Source organism: Loxodonta africana, chromosome 4 (genome assembly GCF_030014295.1).
Source record: "Loxodonta africana isolate mLoxAfr1 chromosome 4, mLoxAfr1.hap2, whole genome shotgun sequence".
Classification (NCBI taxonomy): Eukaryota; Metazoa; Chordata; class Mammalia; order Proboscidea; family Elephantidae; genus Loxodonta; species Loxodonta africana.
The window spans coordinates 138,728,142-138,750,368 of NC_087345.1; the positions used below are offsets into that span (position 1 = coordinate 138,728,142).

Genomic DNA, 22,227 nt, shown 5'->3' on the forward strand with positions numbered 1-22,227 from the left:
AGCTGTGTCTGTGTTCAGTAACTTACACAAACACACACATAAACATACCAAGATCTATGTGCCCCAGTTCCACACCCCAGCTCAGATGAAAGGCTGTGGAGGCACACCAGTGAGGTCCTCTGGGACCAAGGCCATGCCCGTTGACCCCAAGATGGGACAGGGTCTGCCTTCCACCTGGATCCTGGTGCAACCCAACCTTAAGAGCTCACATCTGCATCTCAGGCCATGGCTGTGATGAACCATGGCCGCAGCAGTGCCACCCCCTTGTGGCCATGGTCGGTAGTGACAGCATCCGGTGTCTCCTAGCCTCTTAAACCCTGGACCCCGCTGCGGTCGAATCATACTGCTGAGCTTTTGGTTAGCAGCCATAGCACTTAACCACTACACCACCAGGGTTTCCCCTAAAAAAAAAAAAAAAAAAAAATTTCCCCTAGCCTCTTGAAAAAAAGCAGACAAAAACCAGTGAGGTGATCCTGAGGAAGCAGGGTCCCTCTGCTGGCCAAATTCAGGTAGTACTCTGCTCTCCCAAGGCATCACACCTACCCAGCCCTCTCTGGTGCACCCAGCAACCTGCCCTAGGTGGGCACACACAGGCACAGTCTTGGTAAGGGGGGCAGGCAGGCAATGACACGGCAAGGGAAATGTGACAGGAAAAAGCCACAACCAGTCTTTCCTCTTCTTTTCCTCTAGCTAGGGCTCAGGTCTCCTCCTTATTTTTCCCCCAATTTCCTTTCTTATTCCACAGAGCAAAGAGGCAGGGAAGGGGCTTTGGGGGAAGCCGGGAGAGAGATGGGGTAGCCTTCTCTGGTACAAGTGTCTGGTGGTGGAGGATCCCAGCTTGGCCCCATCACCCATCTCCCCATTGCAATCACTTCTCCTACATGGTTGACAAGGAGAACTCTGTGAGGGAAGGAAAGGCGGGAAGGAGACAGGGTCCTGAAGTCACAGCTTTAAAGTGGGGAGGTGGTCGAGGAAGCAGGGCAGAGAGGCAGAAACCAGGCAGACCTGTTAGCAGTTGTGAGAAGAATGTGGATTTAATGGAATGAAGGGTAGGAGGGCCCCGAGGCTGACAAAGCTCTCACCTACCCACCAGCCCTCACCCGGATTCTGAAGGCCCATCTCAAAGAGATGCTCTTGGTACTGGAGTTTCATATCTGTTCAAACCACCCCTGGAGCAGGGAAGTTGGGGTGGAAGGTTCTAGCTCAGAAGGCAGATTCCAAAGTATCCCCTTTTGTCTTGGCTATCTCAGGTAAGGGGCAGAAAAGCACAGCGGGGCTTTTTCTACCCTCTCCCCACTGCGGCTGTGCCCACAGCCAGGCTCACGGGTACCACGCTCTGCCCTCCTAGCACTGGGGCTCTAGTTCTGTGAGTCTGAGAAGTGATGTCCTGGGTGAGGCAGGAGCAGGGGGTCCTGCTTGGTTCTTTTGGTGTAGGTCCTCAGCTGGGCACACGAGCTGGCGTATTCTCTGGAAGGAGAGTGCAGGTGGCTGTTATGAGGTGGAATGGGGGCAGGAATGCCAGCTTCCTTCATCTCCAGTGTCTGCCTGCCTCCCCCTGCACAAACATACCCCCCAAGAGCAAACCCTATAATCACACCCAAAAAAAACAAACCGAACCTGTTGATTTGACTCATAGCGACTCTAAAGGGCAGAGTAGGACTGCCCCATACGGTTTCCAAGGAGTGGCTGGTGGATTCGAACTGCCATCCTTTCGGATAGCAGCCATAGCTCTTAAACACTGTGCCACCAGAGCACCTATATTCTTGGAGCTGCTCAGTCTCTTTCTGTGACTTCCGAGCACTCTGCTATTGTTGTTAGTTGCCATCGAATCAGCTCCAACTCATGGTGACCCCCTGTACAACAGAATGAAACACTGCCTGGTTTCATGCCATCTTCGTGATCATTGAGCATGAATCTGTTGTGGTCGCTGTGTATTTTGAGTGCCTTCCAGTCTAAAGCACTCATCTTCCAGCACTATATTGAACAATACTCTGTCGTGATCCATAAGTTTTTCATTGACTAATTTTCAGAAGTAGATAGCCAGGCCTTTCCTCTTAATCTGTCTTAGTCTAGAAGCTCCTCCGGAACCTGTCCATCATGGGTGAACCTGCTGGTATTTGAAATACCAGTGGCATAGCTCCCAGCAACATGCAAGCCACCACAGTATGACAAACTGACAGATAGTTGATGGTTGAGGACTCTATCCCCCCTAACACCCACACAAGGTTCAACGGCCCCTCTCTGTACCAGCTTCTACCCTTGGTAGGCAGCCCACCTACCATCAAGGGATCTTACCTCTTCTGATAGGGTTCCTTCCCCTTTTGACTGCTTTCCTCCCTACTAACTCCCTACCTCTCTGAAGGAGCCATTGAGGGTACTGAGTTTGTAGAAGCTCCACGCAGGAATGCAAACCATGGAGGACAGAGCTAGGAGCCAGCCCAGGGCATCACCCCACCACGGGTACGTGTACTTCTTGTTGTAAGTCAACGGCGTGTACTTGACCAGGGAGAAGAGGAAGGTGGCCTGAGGTGAGAACAGAAGAGGAAGGGGTCACAGGGGGTAGGAGCCCTGTGTCCTCAGTCCCCCACCTGGAAGAGCTGGCCTAGCAGAGGTCACACTCCAAGGCTGGATTTGCCTCTGGGCTTTTCTGGGTCAATCAAATCTCCACCCACATTCTACTCAAAGTTCACATTCCCCAGTAGGTATCTTCAGGGCACATACAGTGTCTCTCCAGGCCCTCATCTCCCTGGGTACCACTATACATGACTGACCCCCCCAATCTGGACATGATTATGTGCTTGGTGGGAGGGGCTGGTAGTGGTGGGTGCTTAAGACTCCTGCATAGTCAGTTTGGGCTATGAGGACCTCAAGGGCAGGAGCCATGCCTCCTTTCCCCTCTGTCCCTCATTTATGTCCTATACAGTGGGGGCTCAGGGGATGGGCTGACATAAACAGATAAAGCAACAGGAAGTAGCACACAGTGGTTACAGGCTCAGATTCTGGAGCCAGGTTGTCTGGGTTTGAATCCTAGCTTTCTGCCACTTTCCAGCTTGAGTAAGTTGCTTAACCTCTTTGGCTTTTGTTTCATCTGTCAAATGAGTATAATGGCAATCCTTAGCTCATGGGGTTCTCGTAAGGATTAAATTAGTTAATACACATGAAGCACTTTGTGGCTGGCACAAAGTAAGTACTCTATAGCTGTTGCTATTATTATCGCTGTGATTATTAGTATTATTATGAGCAGCCTCATGTACTCGGGCTTTAGCCTCGCTATCCCAGTAGACTCACACTGTGGTGTTGGTCAGATCATCTGACAGTTCTGGACCTCAGTTTATCCTTCTGTGAAATGAAAAGGAAATATCTGTCTTGCTGGCATTTTCTAAAATCCAGCAGGAGAATGAATGAAAATCTAAAATGATTTTCAATCTCTAGGGAGAAGTCCCTTTTAGGTCTAATGGCCTATCTACCCCACTACCACCACCATCTCTCTCTCCTTCCATCTGACTTTACCCCCTGAGGATTATCTTACTGTGCACACAGCTGGTGTGAGGAAGATCCAACAATATTTGATAAGAGGCCATGGCCTGTACCCAATCATGTCTTCAATGTTGTCATAGAAGCGCCCAGCTCCTACCATGAAGAAGAGAAGGAAGAAGGGGAGAAGGGACATTCTTTAGTGTCCAAAGTATCAGGATGGGGGCCATCAGACCAGCATTGGTGAGGAGCAATAAAGAGAAGATACCACAGTCATCTTTTCAAATCACTGCTGGAAGAGGACCCTTCCCTGAATTAATAGGCAGAAACAGCAGTGGGCAGACCTTGGCTTAGGCAAACATAATAACTTCTTGATTATCAATCTGCTAAAGGTTGGAAAGGTTTGGGCCCACCTGGGGTGGTTTAGGTGCAGTCAAAGCCAGGAAGGTGGTTTTGATCATAGATTCTATAGATGAATTCTAATCAAAAGGGAGAAAATCCAGAACAGAATTTCAATTCTCCTGGAATCCAGACTTTCTGGATCTATGGACAATGGAAATACCCCTGAAACTATTACCCTGAGATAACCATTAAACCTTAAATCAAAAATATCCCCTGAAGCATCCTTAAAACCAAACAATATTATTGTTGTTAGGTGCATCCAGTCGGTTCGGACTCATAGTGACCCTGTGTACAACAGAATGAAACACTGCCTGGTCATGCACCATTCTGAAGATCGCTGCTATGTTTGAGCCCATTGTTGCAGCCACTGCGTCAATCCATCTCACTGAGGGTCTTTCTCACTGACCCTCTACCTTACCAAGCATGATGTCCTTCTCCAGGGACTGGTCTCTCCTGATTACATATCCAAAGTACCTATAAGTACATGAGACAAAGTCTCACCATCCTCTCTTTCAAGGAGCACTCTGGCTGTACTTCTTCCAAGACAGATTTGTTCATTTTTCTGGCAGTCAATGGTATATTCAGTATTCTTTGCCAACACCTTAATTCAAAGGCATCAGCTCTTCTTTGGTCGTCCTTATTTATTGTCCAGCTTTCACATGCATATGAGGTGACTGAAAGTATTACAGCTTGGGTCAGGTGCACCTTAGTCTTCAAAGTGAAATCTATGCTTTTCAACACTTTAAGGAGGCCTTTTGCAGCAGATTTGCCCAATGCAGTACATCATTTGATTTCTTGACTGTTGCTTCGGTGGGCATTGACTGTGAATCCAAGTAAAATGAAACACTTGACAATGACAGTCTTTTCTCTGTCTATTGCTTATTGGTCCAATTGTGAGGATTTTTGTTTTCCTTATGTTGAGGTGTAATACCTACTGAAGGCTGTAATCTTTGCTCTTCATCAGTAAGTGCTTCAAGTTCTCTTCACTTTCAGCAAGCGAGGTTGTGTCATCTGTATATTGCAAGTTGTTAATGAGTCTTCCACCAATCCTGATGCTGCATTCTTCTTCATATAGTCCAGTGTCTCAGATTATTTGCTCAGCGTACAGATTGAATAAGTACGGTGAAAGGATACAATCCTGGCATGCACCTTTCCTGACTGTAAACCATGCAGTGTCCCCTTGTTCTGTCAGTTTGTTGTACTTCAGTGGCTTATGTGTTGCTCTGAGGCTGGAAGCTATGCCACCAGTATTTCAAATACCAGCAGGGTCATGCATGGTGGACAGATTTCAGCGGAGCTTCCAGACTAAGACTAAGAAGAAGGACCTGGTGGTCTCCTTCTGAAAAAATTGCCCAGTGAAAAACCAAACAATAGTTTAGTTTAACTAGTAAAGAACGTCTGCTTTGAGCCTTATGCTCTTCTAAGATCTATCTATATGGGATCAAATGGACAACAGCAAATCAAAGGATTAGATAGGAACCTTAGGGGGGAGTGAGTTTATATTAATGGGGGAGGAATAACTCAGAAAAGGAGGGTAAAAATGGCTGCACACTGGAAGAATATAATCAATGTCACTTAATTGTACATATAGACACTGTTGAATTGGTGTGTTTTGCTGTGTATATTCTCCAACGAAATAAAATAAATTATTGAAAAAAAAATAACTAGGAAGGTGGGCAAGACAACCTCTGTAGGGATCTTCCAATGGAGCAATTTAGGATTCTCTAGAGTTTTGAGGTTGGCAATGACTGCTTTTTATTTTTTTTTTTTTAGAGTTTTGAGGTTGGCAATGACTGCCCTGACAGCAAACACAACAGAGAACCCCTGAAGGTGCAAGAGAGCAGTGGGATGCGGACCTCAAATTCTCGTAAAAAGACCAGACTTAATGGTCTGACTGAGACTGGAGGGACCCCGGAAGTCATGGTCCCCTGACCTTTTGTTAGCCCAAGACTGGAAACATTCCCAAAGCCAGCTCTTCAGACAGGGACTGGACTGAACTATAAGATAGAAAATGATACTGGTGAGGAGTGAGCTCCTTGGCTCAAGTAGACACATGAGACTATGTGGGCAACTCCCATCTGGTGGGGAAATGTGAAGGCAGAGGGGGACAGAAGCTGGCTGAATGGACATGGAAATTCAGGGTGGAGAGGAGTGTGCTGTCTCATTAGGGGGAGAGCAACTACCAGGAGTCTATAGCAAGGTGTATATAAATTTTTGTATGAGAGGCTGACTTGGTTTGTAAACTTTCACTTAAAGCACAATAAAAATCATATTAAAAAAAAAAAAGATTTTTGAGGTTGGGTAAAAGAGAGAGTCCCAGGAAAAGGTAGGTGTGAGCAATGGATGTTCCTCTTTTGTCTAAGAGCCCTGGGGTGTGGGAGAGAACTGGGGTTAGGGCTGAGGAAGGAGTCACTCACCATAAACCCAAGCCACACAGAAGGACTCAAAGATGGCCACAAACAGAAGGCACATGCCACTGGCTGCATAGTAGTCAAAGAGCTGAAACACGTACATGCCACCCTGCCAGGAAGATTTTGTTTAAAAAAAAAAAACGTTTATCCAGAGGAATCAGACTTACGCCCACCCCCTCCAGCCTCACACCTTTGGGCCACAGAACAAACTTGGTGAGAATCACAGGAGACAGATAATATTAGAGAATGTAGTTTGTAAGCTATAAAACACTAGACAGATGTAAGATACAATATATTTTTTTTATTGTTTTTGGATAGAAGAGAGATGAAATCAGACAGCTATTGCTAGATTATCCCTGAGAACATTTAGGGGTTGACCTCAGAAGCCCAAGACACAGTGTGTATTTTTTTTGGCAAGGTATCAGGATAAAATAGGGGCTGTCATATCAAGATGACAAGCTCCATCTGCACGCTTTTCCCTGGAGACATCACACAGACTGTCACCCATCCCCAGGGGTCCCTTTCTCCCTTGAAGTTTGACCATGGAACTTGACTCAGCTGCCTGGGAAATCATGGGAGCTTGGTGGATAGGCTGTTTTTCCCAACTCAAAACTTCCCTGACCATCCTTTCCATAGCTCTTAGCTCAATGTGGAGCCAATTTCCCTTCCACTCACCCCCAGAGGTAGGTGGCTGATGCCTAAAGGCCAAGGGAGGGCTTGCCTACTTTGTGCCTTTTTGAGTTGGGAAAAGAGGGCATCCCAGTGTCCTGAACCCATAGCAGTCTGCTCCACCTGACAGGTGGAAGCTGTCCACCTCGGCTCCTCTTCCTTACTGGGTCCCCACCTCGCAGCCTCCCAGACCCTCACCTCTGTGAGCATGATCAGCCCGACAAGGAAGGAAATGACAGACACAGCAAGGATGAGGATCTCCCTCCGGTTCTTCTTGCGGAACACGCGGGGGTACATGTCCACTAGTGCTGTCACCAGGCTTTCTACGCACACAAACTGGATGAGAGGGCGAGAGAATTGGAGGGAAAGAGAGCTCCCAAAATAAGCTCCATCAACTAGCTATGGCTTCTTTCTTCCAGGATCAGCCTTCCTGGCCTCCTTGCCCATCCTTGCATGGTTAGGTCAAGGCTCTTCTTGCTTCTCAGAAGGGCACCAACTTTTGACGTTCGCCTAGCCCACAGCTTTTTCGGAGTGTTTCAGGGTGTCAAGCTCAACCTGGTGCCCACCGCTCCCCCTCCCCCAGCCCACACACTGACGCACTCCTCTCAGTCTCTGAGTATACCACCTATTGGTACCTGGCTATCCAGTCCCAGGAGAACGACCATGAAGAAGAAGCAGCAGGCCCATAGTGGAGAGAAGGGTAGCATCACCACAGCCCGGGGGTAGGCGATGAAAGCCAAGCCAGGGCCTACAGTAGGGAGTAGAGAAACACAGCCCAGTGCCTGGGCCAGATCTAGGCCATGTGCAATCCCAAGGACCCCAGTATAGGGCCGTGGAATAACAGGAGCTAGAGGGAACTCAAGGGTCCCTGGTGGCACAGTGGTTAAGCACTCAGCCACTAACCAAAAGGTTGGCAGTTCAAACCCCCCAGATGCTCCACAGGAGAAAGATGTGGCAGTCTGCTTGCATAAAGATTACTGCCTTGGAAACTGTATGAGGCAGTTCTACTTTGTCCTATAGAGTCGCTATTAGTCAGAATCGACTCAACGGCAATGGGTTAGACAGAACTTCATCCCACAGTTACCATTGCCACTAGCATTCTCGCCTGGGAAAAGACACCCAAACCTCTGTCTGGCCCCCAAACTTCCAAGGCACTACCCACTGTATTGTCACTGGCATGCTTGGAACCTGGAGATTGTGGATGTGAAAGGGCTTTGGAAAACAGAAAGGGGATATTTCCGTCCTCATTTCTCTAAGTTCTACCCCCGAATCCTCAGGTCTCACTCTCCAGATCTATTGCTCCAAACTAGAGGTTTCAAACTTAAAAAGAGCTCAGGCAGGTCACATAAATTTGTAAAGCTGACCCAGTGTGAAACAGGGGAAGTGGTGGTGCCTTATGAAAACAGGAACAATCACGTCCCAGCTAAGGATAATTACTTTGCTGTTCTTATACAGTAGCTGGTACCAAAGAAAATCCCTGTAAGGCCAGATTAGGCTCAGGGCCACCACTTTGCTGCCTCTGTCTGCACTGGAGTTTTTTGGTCACCCTACAATGAGTGAACTGGTATTAATTCCAGAGTACCATTGACACAGGTCCTCTTGAATGAATTAGTGTTCACCTCAGCTGACTCAAATGACTCAAATTTATGTGCCAAAGCCTGGGTTCGCCCACAGGAATCTTCCTTTGGAAACTAAAGGGTATCACTGCATGACCTTGGGCAGGCTGTTTAAGTCTCGAGTACCAGTTCCTTCACTGGTTGTTGGGGGTAATAGTAATACCTGCCTCGCCTTACGTTGTTTAATACAGGCAAATGCTTTGCACAGTGCCTGGCGTATAACCCAAAACCCATTGCTGTTGAGTTGATTCTGACTCATAGCGACCCTATAGGACAGAGTAGAACTGCCCCATAGCATTTCCAAGGAGTGCCTGGTGGATTTGAACTGCTGACCTTTTGGTTAGCAGGCATGGCTCTTAACCACTCTGCCACCAGGGTTTCTGCCTGGCATATATAAAAAAAAAAAAAATGTATAGTAAGTGCTTAATAAAAGTTAGATATTATCATTTTTAGTAAGAACCAGTGATGTCAGCTGCCTGGTGCTTGGCATTCTGTGCAACAAGGATGAGGTTGTGAACGCTTTGATTAAAAATGGTCTTATGGTTACAGAGTGAAAGTTGGCGGTCCACAGAAACAGGGGACAAGCCAGAGAAACATTTCCCAGTTTATCAAGGTGGGGGACCAGTCCTTCCTAGACTTTATTGTAAAACAACAACTACAATTAAAACCATAGCATGGTGGAAAGAAAGTCTTTTTAAAAAGGGAGACTCTTTGTGTACTGATAGGAGCCTATCTCTGAAATACATTTTAAAGTGAACAAAACAAGATGAGGTACAGAACACAGTATATATAATGTGTTATCATTTGGTTAAAAAGGAGTTAAAAGAAATAGAAATATTGTATTATATAAAAACCAGTTGCCATTAAGTTGACCCCAACTCATGGTGACCCCATGTGTGTCGGAGTAGAACGGTGCTCCATAGGGTTTTCAATGGCTGATTTTTTGGAAGTAGATCACCACACCTTTCCTCCTCTGGGTAAACTCAAACCTCCAACCTTTCGGTTAACAGCCAAGCACGTTAACTGTTTGCACAATGCAAGGACTCCTATGTATGTAAATAAGAATTTCTCATATACATCTAAGCTATTTCTAGGAGGTTATATAAGAAACCTTGGGTTATATAAGAAACCGATAGCGTTGAGTACCTCCAGGTAAGGAACTGGAGGCCGGAGTTGGAAAGGAAACCTTCACTGTACACTTGTGTATTCTCTGGTTCTATTTAAATCTTACCCCAAGTCTTCCCAGCATGCCTCCTTTGAAAGGTAGCCACAGTGATCTCTGAAACTATTGCCCTGAGATAATGTTTACAACTGAAACCAAAAATATCTCCTGAAGTCTTTTTCAAACAATAGTTGGCCTTGAGCATTATGCTCTTTTAAGAACTATCTATGTGGGACCAAAGTGACAACAGAAAGTCAAAAGATTAGATAGAAACCTTAGCGGGCAGTGAATTTACATTAATGGGGGAAGAACAACTCAGCAGAGGAGGGAGAGACTGGTTGCAAAACTCAAAGAATGTAATCCATGTTGCTAAATTGCACGTGTAGAAATTGTAGAATTGGTGTACGTTTTACTGTGTATATTCTCACCACCAACAACCAAATTAAATTAAAAAGAAAAAGAAAGGTAGCCACAGTGAAAGGCCCACCCACAGCACAGGAGACAACAGAAATGGCTCTGGATCCTGGCTGGCACCGGGCTTACAGAAGTCTCTGCCCTCAGGCCTCCCCAGAAGTGCTCACCTGACTCGGCCACCTCAGAAATGGGCACCCCCTGCTCCTGAGACATGAAGCCCAGGATGGAGAAGATGGCAAACCCGGCCACAAAGCTGGTGCCGCTGTTGAGGAAGCAGAGGGCGATGCAGTCCCTGTGCGGGTGGGAGGGGGAAGCAAGGATGGGGTGGAAACAGGAGTCGTCAGACAGGGGCTGCCAATCAACGTGCCAGGCTTTCTGTCTGGGAGCCAGTGGGGGCCCCTAGGGAAGACACGTCCTCACAGCAGATACCTGCACAGGGCCAGAGATGGGGCTACCTGGCAGAATTAATATGACCATTCAAAGTGTTGGTTCTGGAATAAATCAAGGTAGACCTGAAAGAAGGCGGCTGTGAGGAAGTAAAACACTGATCTAAAAATCACACACGCTCTCCAGCCTCCCCTCCCTGCCATATTCCTACCACACCTTTCGGGATACCGCCTCTCTGACCTAATTCAATGTGTCAGGCTAATGTAGGAGGGTTTGGGCATGGATAATCTCAAACAACGTAGAATTCTTAGTTACTTAAATTTCATTTTGAAATGCATGCGATGATTCGTTTCAGCTATATTTCAGCTAGTATTAAAATGGAATCAGGAAAGCAGGAGGGGATGATGGGGAGGGGAGGTGAAGTAAAAATGGGTAAGGATTCGATGTTTGCTGGGGCAGATTTACAAAGCAGGCGTGAATGCGGCTCAGCAGCATAACATTACTAATTTATTTCTCAGACTTGCTTACTGAGTGCCCCTAAGCCTGCTAACCTTTAAATCACCGGGCTGGCTAGGCCCCTGCTGTGGTTTCGCAGCCAATCACAACTCTGCCACCCTTTCAGAAGTGGTCCTTCTGCCCACCCTGCACAGCTCCTGGTGGGGCTGGGGGATTGGAAAGTGCCTGAAGGAAGGGGAACAAACTCCATGAGCTGGTACACTCGTCCCAATCACCCCTGGTCTGGCACTTGGCGGAGGGCCAGCAGAGACATGCAGGTTTGTGGCTCAGACCCCACTCCCCAGTCACCTGTAGCAGTTGTTGTGGTACTTGTTGTAGCTGCCCAGGGCTGTCAAGCACCCCAGACAGATGGCGAAGGAGAAGAAGATCTGGGTGCCTGCGTCCATCCACACCTACATAGGGAAGAGGCAAGAAAGCTGAACTCTGGCAAAGCCCAGGCCATGTGAGCCTCCATGGGAGGAATGCAGGCATGGGCTGAGGAACCTGTTCTCAGTCAATGCAGGCCCCTCGTACCCCTGCCATCCCCGGGGTGCTCTAGTCCCTGGCCCTCAGATGAAGCGTCTTGGGCACAACCAGAGTGGAACAGACATTGCACATTCAAAAAGACATTCAAAAAGACATTGCACATTCAAAAAGACTGAAGGGACCCATGGTGGAGGAGGGTGGCAAGGTTTTCTAGAACGATCTGTATCTGGGTCTGGCTTGTGATCATGGAAGCAAAGCCCTGCATTGTGCCCAAAGTTCCTTTCTCCTATCCTAGGCTGTCATGGCAGCAGGATCAGTTCAGAAGGAATCTAGGGAAGGATATCCAGGGATATGGGTCCTTAATACCAACACCAGCACCAGCATGTAGCTTTGCCCCTCACACCACAGAACCTTCTGCCTGAGAAAGAGGAAGAGTAATCCTCATTCACACACACACAAAAAAAAGCCGAGAGGATGAACAGAAATGCTTCTGTAAGGGGCTTTGTGCCTCTCGGGGGGAAAATAACTCTCCAGCTGAACACAGGGTATTGATGTTACTGTTATTATCTCAGCTGGCTGACCCAGCCTGTGCATGTTATGATTTAGATTTAACAGCTAGAATAACATCCCAGAGAGAGAGAACATCTAGACAAACAGGACAAAGCAATCCTGCAGATCTGCTGGAGGCCGGGTCCTGTGGCTACAGACCCTCCCCCAGGCCCTTCAGCCTTCAGAGGATGGGAGAACTACCAGGGGGCACCAAGCTGTGGATGCAGACATTGCCGAGGAGATAGTTCTTGTGTGCTGGTTCCTAATAGAAAGGGCACTGAAAGACCCCACCCCTTGTTCAAGCAGCTCCCAAATGGGCTCCTGCTTCCCACAAAACCCTCTATCTTTAATCTTTTCTGTCTACTAGTATCTGGCCTCCAATTCCCCCACATACCAAAGCCTTGGCTTCCTTCTGTCCAGAGGTCCTCGGCGCCTTACCTGTCTTTCCCTGCCTCACTAACCATCACCACCACTCTCAACCTCTCTACACCTTGCTCTCTCTTATCACACTCACCCCTACAAAGTGCCCATTTTCCTCAGCATCATTGGCCCATTGGCAGGCTGACTACCTCAAAATCACCTTGATTCTTCAGCCAGCATCCCCAGCTGACACACTGGGCCTCCCTCTAGGCCTGAGGGAGAACTCAAGAATCTGCATTATTTTCACAGCTCCTGGGGGAATCCTAATGACCATCCAGGTGTGGAAGTCATAGCCCCTGGGAACTGGCATCAGGGATATGCCCAGGGCACTCACTCCTCTTGCTGTATTTCCATCCTGCGGGAATGGGGACGAGCAGGGAATGATGGTGATGAAAAGGGGAGAATGTCTCGAGCCTCTTGTCCCTTCTGTTCATCGTGAATCCCATCCTCCAGATGTTCTACAAGCAGGAGTTGCCACCAGGAAAAGAGGTCAGAGGCAGGAAGCACAGAGGAGTATTTGGAAGAGGCTGAGGCTATCAAGCAAGTAGCATGGAAGAACGGAAACACTTGGGATATTTTTTTAAACTTGAGGAGAATTTATAATGGAGAAACAAAAGGGGGGTTGGGGATTCATTTCAGAAGCTAGAAAAGGGAAGGGTTGAGATGAATGAACAGTACCTGAGGACAGGAAAGGTAAGTGTTTCCAGAATCCAGTGTGCTGCCACAGAGTGGGAGTGGGCCACATCTGCGGAGACGCATTGGGAGTCTGTTTGCTCCTTCAAGATGTTTAAAATCCTTTTCTAAAATGGCCCCACAGATATTGTGAGGATAGTCATCTCAGGAAAACTCAATGGCCTCCAGTATGGAGGCCAGTATGGAGGCCATTCTCTTCTATTTCATTCCTGCCTCCCTCAGTAAGCTACCTGCAGCAAAAGGCTCTGAGCTCACACAGAAAGGATTTTCCCAGGGTCAGAGCTTGGGGTTCACAGGTACCTCCCCTCATGGAGGTCAGGTCCCAGGATAGGGCTCAAGAGCCTGCTTGGCCTCGAGCCTTAGTTGTTTTCCTCCCATGCCTAACAGTGCACAGGGCACGGGCTGCCCCGTAAGTTACCAAGGATACCCCCGGGTGCCCTCAGAGACACTGCGTGGCTGCCCACATGCAGGTGGGGGGCGCAAATCCTGTGACTATGAAGTTTTGTGAGCTCAGGCCTCGAAGAAAATCATAAAAGAAATTGTGACTTGGCTGCTCACCTCACCCCAAGTGGGGACAGACTAAGACTGAGTTGGGAGGACAAGTTAATGAAAACAGAGAAAAACACAGCAGGAGGGCTGAGAGTTTTGAGTTCAAGAGTCAGATGCAGTGCCTTTGACCAAAGGCCCCTCACCGTGAGCTTGGCAAGCCCCAGCCCTCTGTACAGCTGCTGCACGTCAAGCCTGCTGGGCTGGGAAAAAGTAATGGGGTCAGGAGGAAGGCTGAAGGGACCACGGAACAAGCTGTTCTGTTTCCCACCACAGGCGACCCGCTCCCTACCCATTCCAGGAGTCTGAGTTTCTAGAGCAAAGCTCCAACGTGCCTTTGCCTGGGACAGAAAACTGACCAAGAATGAACCAAGTATAAAAAACACTTGGTGGAGTGTGGGGTAAAAAGAGAAGTCTTCTGGGGGACAGGGGAACAGAGAGGCCTCTGGAAAACATTTTCAACCTTGAGTCCAACCCCTAGGATTATTAATACCTACCATTTTTAGGAAGGCAGTGATGTGAAAAAGAAAAAGATCAAACTGATCTGGGTTCAATTCCTAACTCCTAGCTGTGTGATCTTAGGAAAGTCCCTTAACCTCTATGAACCTCACTTTCCACATCTAAAAAAGGTGTATAATAAATAAAGTCATGTATGTGAAAAAAACATTCATTTCCTGCTCTATCTTCTGGAATAATTCTGGAACAATAAAAAGCAGCCCTTAAAACTTTCATATAATTCATATCCTTTGGAAAAAGTATAGCATAGTGACTAAGACAGTCAGCTCCAAAAGATTTCTTGGAATGAGACCCAAGCTTCTCCACATGCAAGTTTTGTGGCTTTGGGCAAATTTCTGAGCTTTAGTTTCTTCATCTGTAAGATGAGGATAACACAGGACTCACAGGGTTAAACCACGTGAGGCACTCAGTAAAGCCCCTGGCAAATAAAAAGTACATTATCAATGTTAGCTATTGTTATTGTTTGTTGTTACTATTTGAAAAGATAACTCACTTTTCAATGGTAATGAGGTGACATAGGTTTCAATTCATAATACCAAAACAAAGGAGACCTGGTAGTGCAATGGTTAAGCACTTGGATGCTAACCAGAAGTTTGGCAGTTCGAACCCACCCATCTGGTCCACAGGAGAAAAGACCTGGCAATCTGCTTCTGTAAAAATTAACCCATTGCTGTCAAGTCAATTCCAACTCATAATGACCCTATAGGACAGAGTAGAACTGCCCCATAGGGTTTCCAAGTGGCTGGTGGATTTGAACTGCTGACCTTTTGGTTACTGCCATAGCTCTTAACCATTGTGTCACCAGGGCTAGGAAACCCCATGGGACAGTTCTGCTCTATTGCATTGGGTGGCCATAAGTCGGAATCAACACAGCGCCACCTAACAACAGCAACAAATACCACATTTGAAGCAAGGGTTCAACTTCGTTCTAAACAAACCCTTCATTAGAATTGCTTAACTAAGATTCCACAAGGGCTCTGGACACCGCAGCCCCACCCCAACTCCCCTGCCCTTATCGATCTACCAAGGGCAATAGAACAGATAAAGAGCTAGCAGTGGCAGGGCAGGGAAAGGAACAAGTGCCCTGAATAAAGCTCAGGCTACACAGTGGCGTGCCGAGAGTCTCCAGCGGCCATTTCTCACTGCGAAACAGATGAACCTTGGGGAACCCCAGGGAAGGCAGCAACCTGCCCAACACATAGCAAGCCCGGCAGAGGAGGAGGAGCGACCAGATAAGGCAGCACCGTCTCTGCCCAGCTCCCCAGCTTCAAGTCTGCACACTTGGCAAAGAGATGTCTAGCAGGACTTTTGCACCTTTCTCAAGAGCCAGGCAAATGCCAGTTGGAATTATCACACTTCCTGGGGAGTGCCAACTGGATTCAATTAGGGCTCTGGCAGGGGCATCTACCCTGCAGGTGCTGCTCTGTTCACTGACAACAAAGGCCTTGCTTTAGCAGGGAACCAGGACCAGGCAGTTAATAAGGCTACTCTGAAGCTGAGGACCAGGTCTGGCTCTTAAAGCATGTCCTTCCCTGTGGCCTCAAAGCACTTGGAAGATATATGCTCCCTGCAAAGCTTACAGCTGGTCAAGGCTCAAAGAATGGTATCCTGGAGTGTAAAAAAAACAGAAGTCTTATCTTGATTCCCTGACCCACATTCAGTAAATATTTGTTGAGTAATTGGATGAACTCAGGCATTCTCCCAACGAGTGTGCTTAGAGTTATGGCAAGAGTTGCAGCTTGGACACAGAATTATGGGCTCATTAATGCTCAGAGTTCAAGGAGGTTATCTGGTCCACCTTCTTTGTATTTACTGGGTAGCTATCATGTACCAAACGCTGTACCTAGAACAGGCCTGGCACATAATAGATACTCCAGAATTTTCTGCCGAAATGACTCAACTGGGAGCGAAACAAAGATGAGCAGATCTTGCCTTCAAGAGGAGATCATAAAGTGTGTGAAATTTAACATCATTCGAACCTGGGTTCCAGGTATGAAGACGGAAAATTCTTTAAGTTTTCCAGGCCTTAATTTCCTTATCTGTAAAATGGGGATCTGCTTTGAGACTTAGCTGTAACAATGCATGTAAACCTTTTAACAATGCCAGGCATGTAGTAAGCACGCAATACTTGTTAGCTATAAAGAGCTTATTGGGACAAAAAAGGCACTGATCACAGAAGCCATAAATCTGTTCTGGGAATATGAGACCCCTCTTTCCTTTATCTCTTCCTGCCCATCTCCCTTCTGAACATGTCCCCTGCTTCTCAGTCCTACCTCCAAACAAAGGGGAGCTTTGTTGTTTAGCCACCATTTCATACCTCTGCTGCTCCAGAACCACAATGGCTCCCTCCTGCATGGGGGATCCAAGCAATCTCTTCACCCTGGCCCCTGCCACCTACTCTCCAGCACAGCCCTTTGGATCCAGATAAGTCAAAGAGCTTATGATTCACAAAATAAAAAGACACCCAGTTTGGCCTGCCATTTACTTGCTGTGTGACCCTGGGTCTCAGTTTGCACCTCAGTGCAATGAGGAGGTTGCACTAGACAATCTCTGAGCTCCTTCCAGCTTCAACAGCTGTGGCTCTACAGTTCGGCTCCAAACCCGACTGCAGCCCTTGTGTTCCCATGTGGAAAAGAGGCAGCAGCAATCTGTATTTTTATGATGTCTAAGAAATGGGAAGGGGAAGGGTAAATTTATATCTTACCAGAAGAGATTCCCAGGACCTGAGTCTAGCTGAGGCTACAAGGAACTTTCTGGGTAGGTCTGGTCTGGTTGCTTCTGGGAGCCATGGCAGCCCCAGCAGAGCTTAGAATAGAAGGACTTGTAACTCAGCCAAGGGTAGCTGGGAGACTTCAGAGCAACGCAACTTCTGGATCACCCCAAGTTCTGCACAAGGGGGAGCCATTGCCTCTGCGTGTGCTGAGTTTCAGGTCTTGGACTGAACTGTGGAACTGTGTGTCACTCTCATTTCTCATGCTCCCTCTCAGCAATTTCAGTGACTGTGCTACTGCCTTGTTATTTTCAAATATTTGAAAATCCACACAATTGTCGGTCCTCTGTGTGTTAGGACACTCCTGCCCTTAAGTCTCCTCAGGGTCCCTTTCACAGACACAGAAAGCCTCTTCCAACAACTCAGAGGAGGGTCCCTAAGCTGTACACATAGTCCCCATGGAGGGTGACCTCTATGCCAAGGAAGCAGAGGCAGGAACATAACTGGGTAACTAAATTTTAGAGGCTCTGGGTGGCGCTTACCCACCCTCCCCTCTGGCCCTCGACACTTCCTGGCTTTGCCAGCTTTCAAAACGGCTGCCAAAGAGGAGAAAATAAGAAACTTATCAGAGGCAATGGCTTCTTATTTCAGGCCTTGCTCTACAAACCCCTTCAGTCAGCAAGCAGCGCCGCCCTCTGCTGGCCCTGGCTGTAAAGAAGCCAGCTGTAGCAGAGGGAGTGTGGGGCTTGAAGGAAGGGCCAGGAAGGGAGGGAAAGAGAGGGGAGCCTCTTGACAACTGACAGGAAACTTAACACCAGCCCAGCTGATGCACGGGAGGGGTGGGAACTGGGGCCTAAGAATGGGTCACATGGACAGGGGGACAGAACCAGAGGATGGCAGGTTAAGGGGTAAGAAATGAAAAGGAAGTTCTGTAGGAAATGAGGTGGCTAAGAAAAAATGCAAAGAGGGAATGGATACCTGGTGGGGAAAGGAGTACAGCTGGTGAGTAAAGGCTGTTAGCAACATATTTGTAGTATTATGCAAGAAATAATACCGGACCTCAGGCCCCCTGGGCTCCCTGGCAGCAAGGAGGGGACAGTCTCAGACACCTTATGACCAAAAGCAACTTCTCACAGATGTCTGGAGAAGGAAGGGTGTTCCCCCACCCCTGTGGCTGCCCTAGGGTTGGACCTGGAGCAGGACAGAGGACAGGTAGGCCTGTAGCTCAAGCACCTGCTGGAGCCAAGTGATACCCCGTCTGGGTCTTCTTACCTGGGGATCCCACAGCCGTGTGAGGTTTGGGTACAGGTAAAACTGAATTCCTTGGGCTGCCCCAGGCAGAGTCACCCCTCGAATTAACAGCACCACCAGCATGAGGTAAGGGAATGTGGCTGTGAAGTATACCACCTGATCAAGGGGCAGAGGAGAGACAAGGAACTTGTGAGTTAGGAAGGAGTGGCTCTAGATTTCAGGGAGCAGAGAAGGCAGGAGCTCCTACCCCACAGAAAAGGCCAAGGAAGCTCTCCCCCTGCCCCCAGCTGCTCAGTTCCATCTCCCCTATACCTTGTAACCACAACTTGCCCTTTCCCTTGCTCCCAGCTTACTGCACCCCACCTCCCACCCCTGACCCATATTCAGTGAATATTTGTTGGGTGATCGAATGACCTTAGGCAATTCTCCCAACAAGTATGCCTAGAGTTATGACACGAGTTGTCAGGTATGCAAAGATCTACAACACATGATCCTTGTCCTCACAGAGCTTAGGAGCTTAGCACAATCAGGCAGCCAGATCAGGAAAGAAACCTTGTCAGAGGCCTCCAGGGCAAAAGTCCAGGAGAGCTCAGAATGACCTCTAACACCTCCTGCACTTTGGAGTAAAGAGCCCTTCCAAAACTCTCCAGTTGGTTGAGAATCATTTTGAGATTAATGGTCTTCAAGGTTCCCTTTCCAAAGAAAATACTCAGTTGTATGAAGTAGGGAGCCATGACTGTGTTCAATCTGCAATGCGCTCAGACATGTGGCAAATTCCAAAATTAAATTCTTCTGGAGGTGTCCTTCCTGACTTTCTCTCTTTCTTCCATTTCAGTTGCCCACATACCATAAGTACATCGATTGAATCCAAGAGATGCACAGAATCAAGGAAGGGAGCCACATATAATCTTTGCTGGGTCATCTCCCACCCCAACTAGGCCACACATTGGGGAACTCCTAGGTGACAGAGTCTCCAGTCAGGGCAGGGAGTTCTGGCATGGGAGGTGGCAGGAATTCTCTAACACAGACCTTGCCTGTGGACTTGACTCCCTTCCAGATGCAGAAGTAGCAGATGACCCAGGCAAGCAGGAGGCAGAGGGCCAGCTCCCAGCGCAGGGCCCCCAGATGCTGGATGCCATCGGAGATCTTCAGGACCCGCCTCCTGGAGAGAGAAGGGTTGAGCCTGGCTCGACTTTTGCTGCCAGCCTCAGCTTTGTAGCCACATGTCTAAGGCAGTGGAGTCATGCCTCTAGCAGAGGAGCAAACCTCAGGCTCTTTTCAGCTCTTTTCATCCAGATCCATGAGGCTTTCCTTTGCCCAGATATGGGGGCAGATATAAAAAGCAGCAAATAAAAACTTTACCCAGGTAAGTTTGCTCCAGGAGATTGTGTATTAATTTAACCTTGGGAAGAAGGTAAAAAAAAACATATTTTCTCAACCAAGATCTTGGATGTTTTGATATCAGGAATCCTGCCCTGAGTGAGTATTGATATTTTGGGAGTAAGTGGCAACGCATATGTAGCTGAAAAGAGGAGGGTAGCTGGAGCGCGGATCCACAAGCATGGGCACATGGGTCAGAAAGGCACAGCCTGAGGAGAAAAGAAAAATTCTCACCTCTGAAACTGGTCCTTCATTGACCACAAATACAGGCATACCAGAAAAAAAAAATCCTCTTAGGTGACAGGACCACCAAAGAAGGAAATGGAAATTCTCCCATTGCTGTCCACTGACAGTCACCATCGTATGAACCCATCCCCGCGCCCTTCTTTCAAACACACGGCCCATACTGGGATGGGGAAATGGCCTCACTTACTCCCAGAACTCGATGACAGGGGAGGTGGCATTCTCAGAGGTCACATTCAGGGAGGCATTGGTCCTCTGGAACTCCATACAGTGTTCTACCCATGGGTCCCAGGCAAGGAAGAAAGAGAAAGATCATTAGCCAACATATGGCACAGCTTGAGTGAGTGGGATGAAAATATAGGAGAATGGGAAGTAAGATATCTGGAAGGAACAAAGCTGAAGTTGTCTGTACCAAAGATCCTCACATATATAATAACCTCAGCAATCCCACCTTACCCCAAACTTTTACATACAGGTTTATAAATGCTTTGGAGTCCCTAGGGGCTGCAAATGGTCAATGCGCTCAGCAGGTAACTGAAAGGTTGGAGGTTTGTTCTAGTCCACCCAGAGGCACCTCATAAGAAAGCCCTAGCGATTTACTTCCAAAAACTCAGCCATCGTTGGCAACCAATGTCACAAAACAATATATGTATTGATTGTTTAATGAGAACCTAATTTGCTCTGTAAGCCTTTGTCTAAAATACAATTAAAAAAAAAAGGTAAAACAGAAAAATCAGCCATTGAAAACCCTTTAGAGCACAGTTCTACTCTGACACACATGGGGTTGCCATGAGTCGGGGTTGACTTGACGACAACTGGTTTTATAAATGTTTAAGTACATATTCTTATTTAAGCTTGATCAGATGGCATTTGGAAAGAGGCTGTACATGTCATCTGCTTCAAAGAATACACACATTTCTAGGTAACAGTCCTGTATAAAGCCGCAATCCTTGAGGAATAGTAAGAGTGCTGTCTAGGGAAGTAATACAGCAGACGGCTAAGAGCACAGGTACAGTGTCCGAAAGCTCTGGTGTGAATCCTGACTCCTCAGTTACTAACTGTGTGGCCTCGGGTAAGTTACATCTCGGCTCTCTAAGCTTCACTTCCTTCATCTCTAAAATGTAGAGAATAATATCCCTCTGATAGGACTGAAAAAATTAAAAAAAAAAAAAAAAACCAAATCTGTCGCCGTTGAGTCAATTCCGACTCATAGGAACCCTGTAGGACAGGGTAGAACTGCCCCATAGGGTTTCCAAGGAGCAGCTGGTGGATTTGAACTGCTGACCTTTTGTTCAGCAGCCAGACTCTGAACCACTGCACCACCAGGGCCATGTAGGACTAATAGGAGGATTAAATGAAAGAAAAAAAATGAATGTAAGAGAGTTATTGCTCAGGGGGCACTGAGTTTCTATTAATGGTGGCAGAGTAATTTGGAAAAAAATATAGTGGTAATGGTTACACAAAATGATGAAGGCAATCAACATCGTTACATTATACGTAATGTAATCAGTAAAAACTGATCAATTGGGATGAATTCCTAGAAACACACTACTTACCTAAACTAACACAAACAGAGGTAGAACAACTAAATAGATTCATAACAAAAGAAGAAATTGAAAAGGTAATCAAAAAACTCCCAACAAAAAAATATCCTGGGCTGGACAGCTTCACTGCAGAGTTCTACCAAACTTTCAGAGAAGAGTTAACACCACTACTACTAAAGGTATTTCAGAGCACAGAAAAGGACAGAATACTCCCAAACTCATTCTATGAAGCCACCATATCCCTGATACCAAAATTAGGTAAAGACACCACAAAAAAAGGATATTGCAGACCTATACCCCTCATGAACTTAGATGCAAAAATCCTCAACAAAATTCTAGCCAATAGAATTCAACAACATATCAAAACAATAATTCACCATGACCAAGTGGGATTCATACCAGGTATGCAGGGATGGTTCAACATTAGAAAAACAATTAATGTAATCCATCATATAAATAAAACAAAAGACAAGAATCACATGATTTTATCAATTGATGCAGAAAAGGCATTTGACAAAGTTCAACACCCATCATGATAAAAACTCTCAGCAAAATAGGAATAGAAGGAAAATTCCTCAACATAATAAAGGATATTTATACAAAAGCCAACAGCCAACATCTTCCTAAATGGAGAGATTCTGAAAGCATTCCCCTCGTGAACGGGAGTCAGACAAGGAAGCCCCTTATCACCACTCTTATTCAACATTGTGCTGTAGATCCTAGCCAGAGCAATTAGGCTGGATAAAGAAATAAAGGGCATCCAGATTGGCAAGGAAGAAGTAAAAGTATCTCTATTTGCAGATGACATGATCTTATACACAGAAAACCCTAAGAAATCCTGAAGAAAACTACTGAAACT

General features: G+C 47.0%; 1 protein-coding gene across 2 annotated transcripts in view; it reads right to left on the reverse strand.

Annotated features, from left to right (window-relative positions):
- Positions 1–974: 974 nt before the first annotated feature.
- SLC6A13 (solute carrier family 6 member 13) overlaps positions 975–22,227 on the reverse strand; it is a 58,361-nt gene continuing 37,108 nt past the window's right edge. For both annotated transcript variants that reach the window (XM_064284754.1, XM_064284753.1), the window contains 11 exons: positions 20,015–20,099; positions 19,231–19,363; positions 18,223–18,357; positions 11,340–11,443; positions 10,316–10,440; positions 7,592–7,704; positions 7,155–7,292; positions 6,294–6,396; positions 3,530–3,630; positions 2,353–2,523; positions 975–1,467 (listed from right to left, as the gene is read on the reverse strand). In XM_064284754.1, the coding sequence (XP_064140824.1) occupies positions 1,345–1,467; positions 2,353–2,523; positions 3,530–3,630; positions 6,294–6,396; positions 7,155–7,292; positions 7,592–7,704; positions 10,316–10,440; positions 11,340–11,443; positions 18,223–18,357; positions 19,231–19,363; positions 20,015–20,099 (1,331 nt within the window). In that variant the 3' untranslated portion in view covers positions 975–1,344. The remainder of the gene's footprint in view (positions 1,468–2,352; positions 2,524–3,529; positions 3,631–6,293; positions 6,397–7,154; positions 7,293–7,591; positions 7,705–10,315; positions 10,441–11,339; positions 11,444–18,222; positions 18,358–19,230; positions 19,364–20,014; positions 20,100–22,227) is intronic.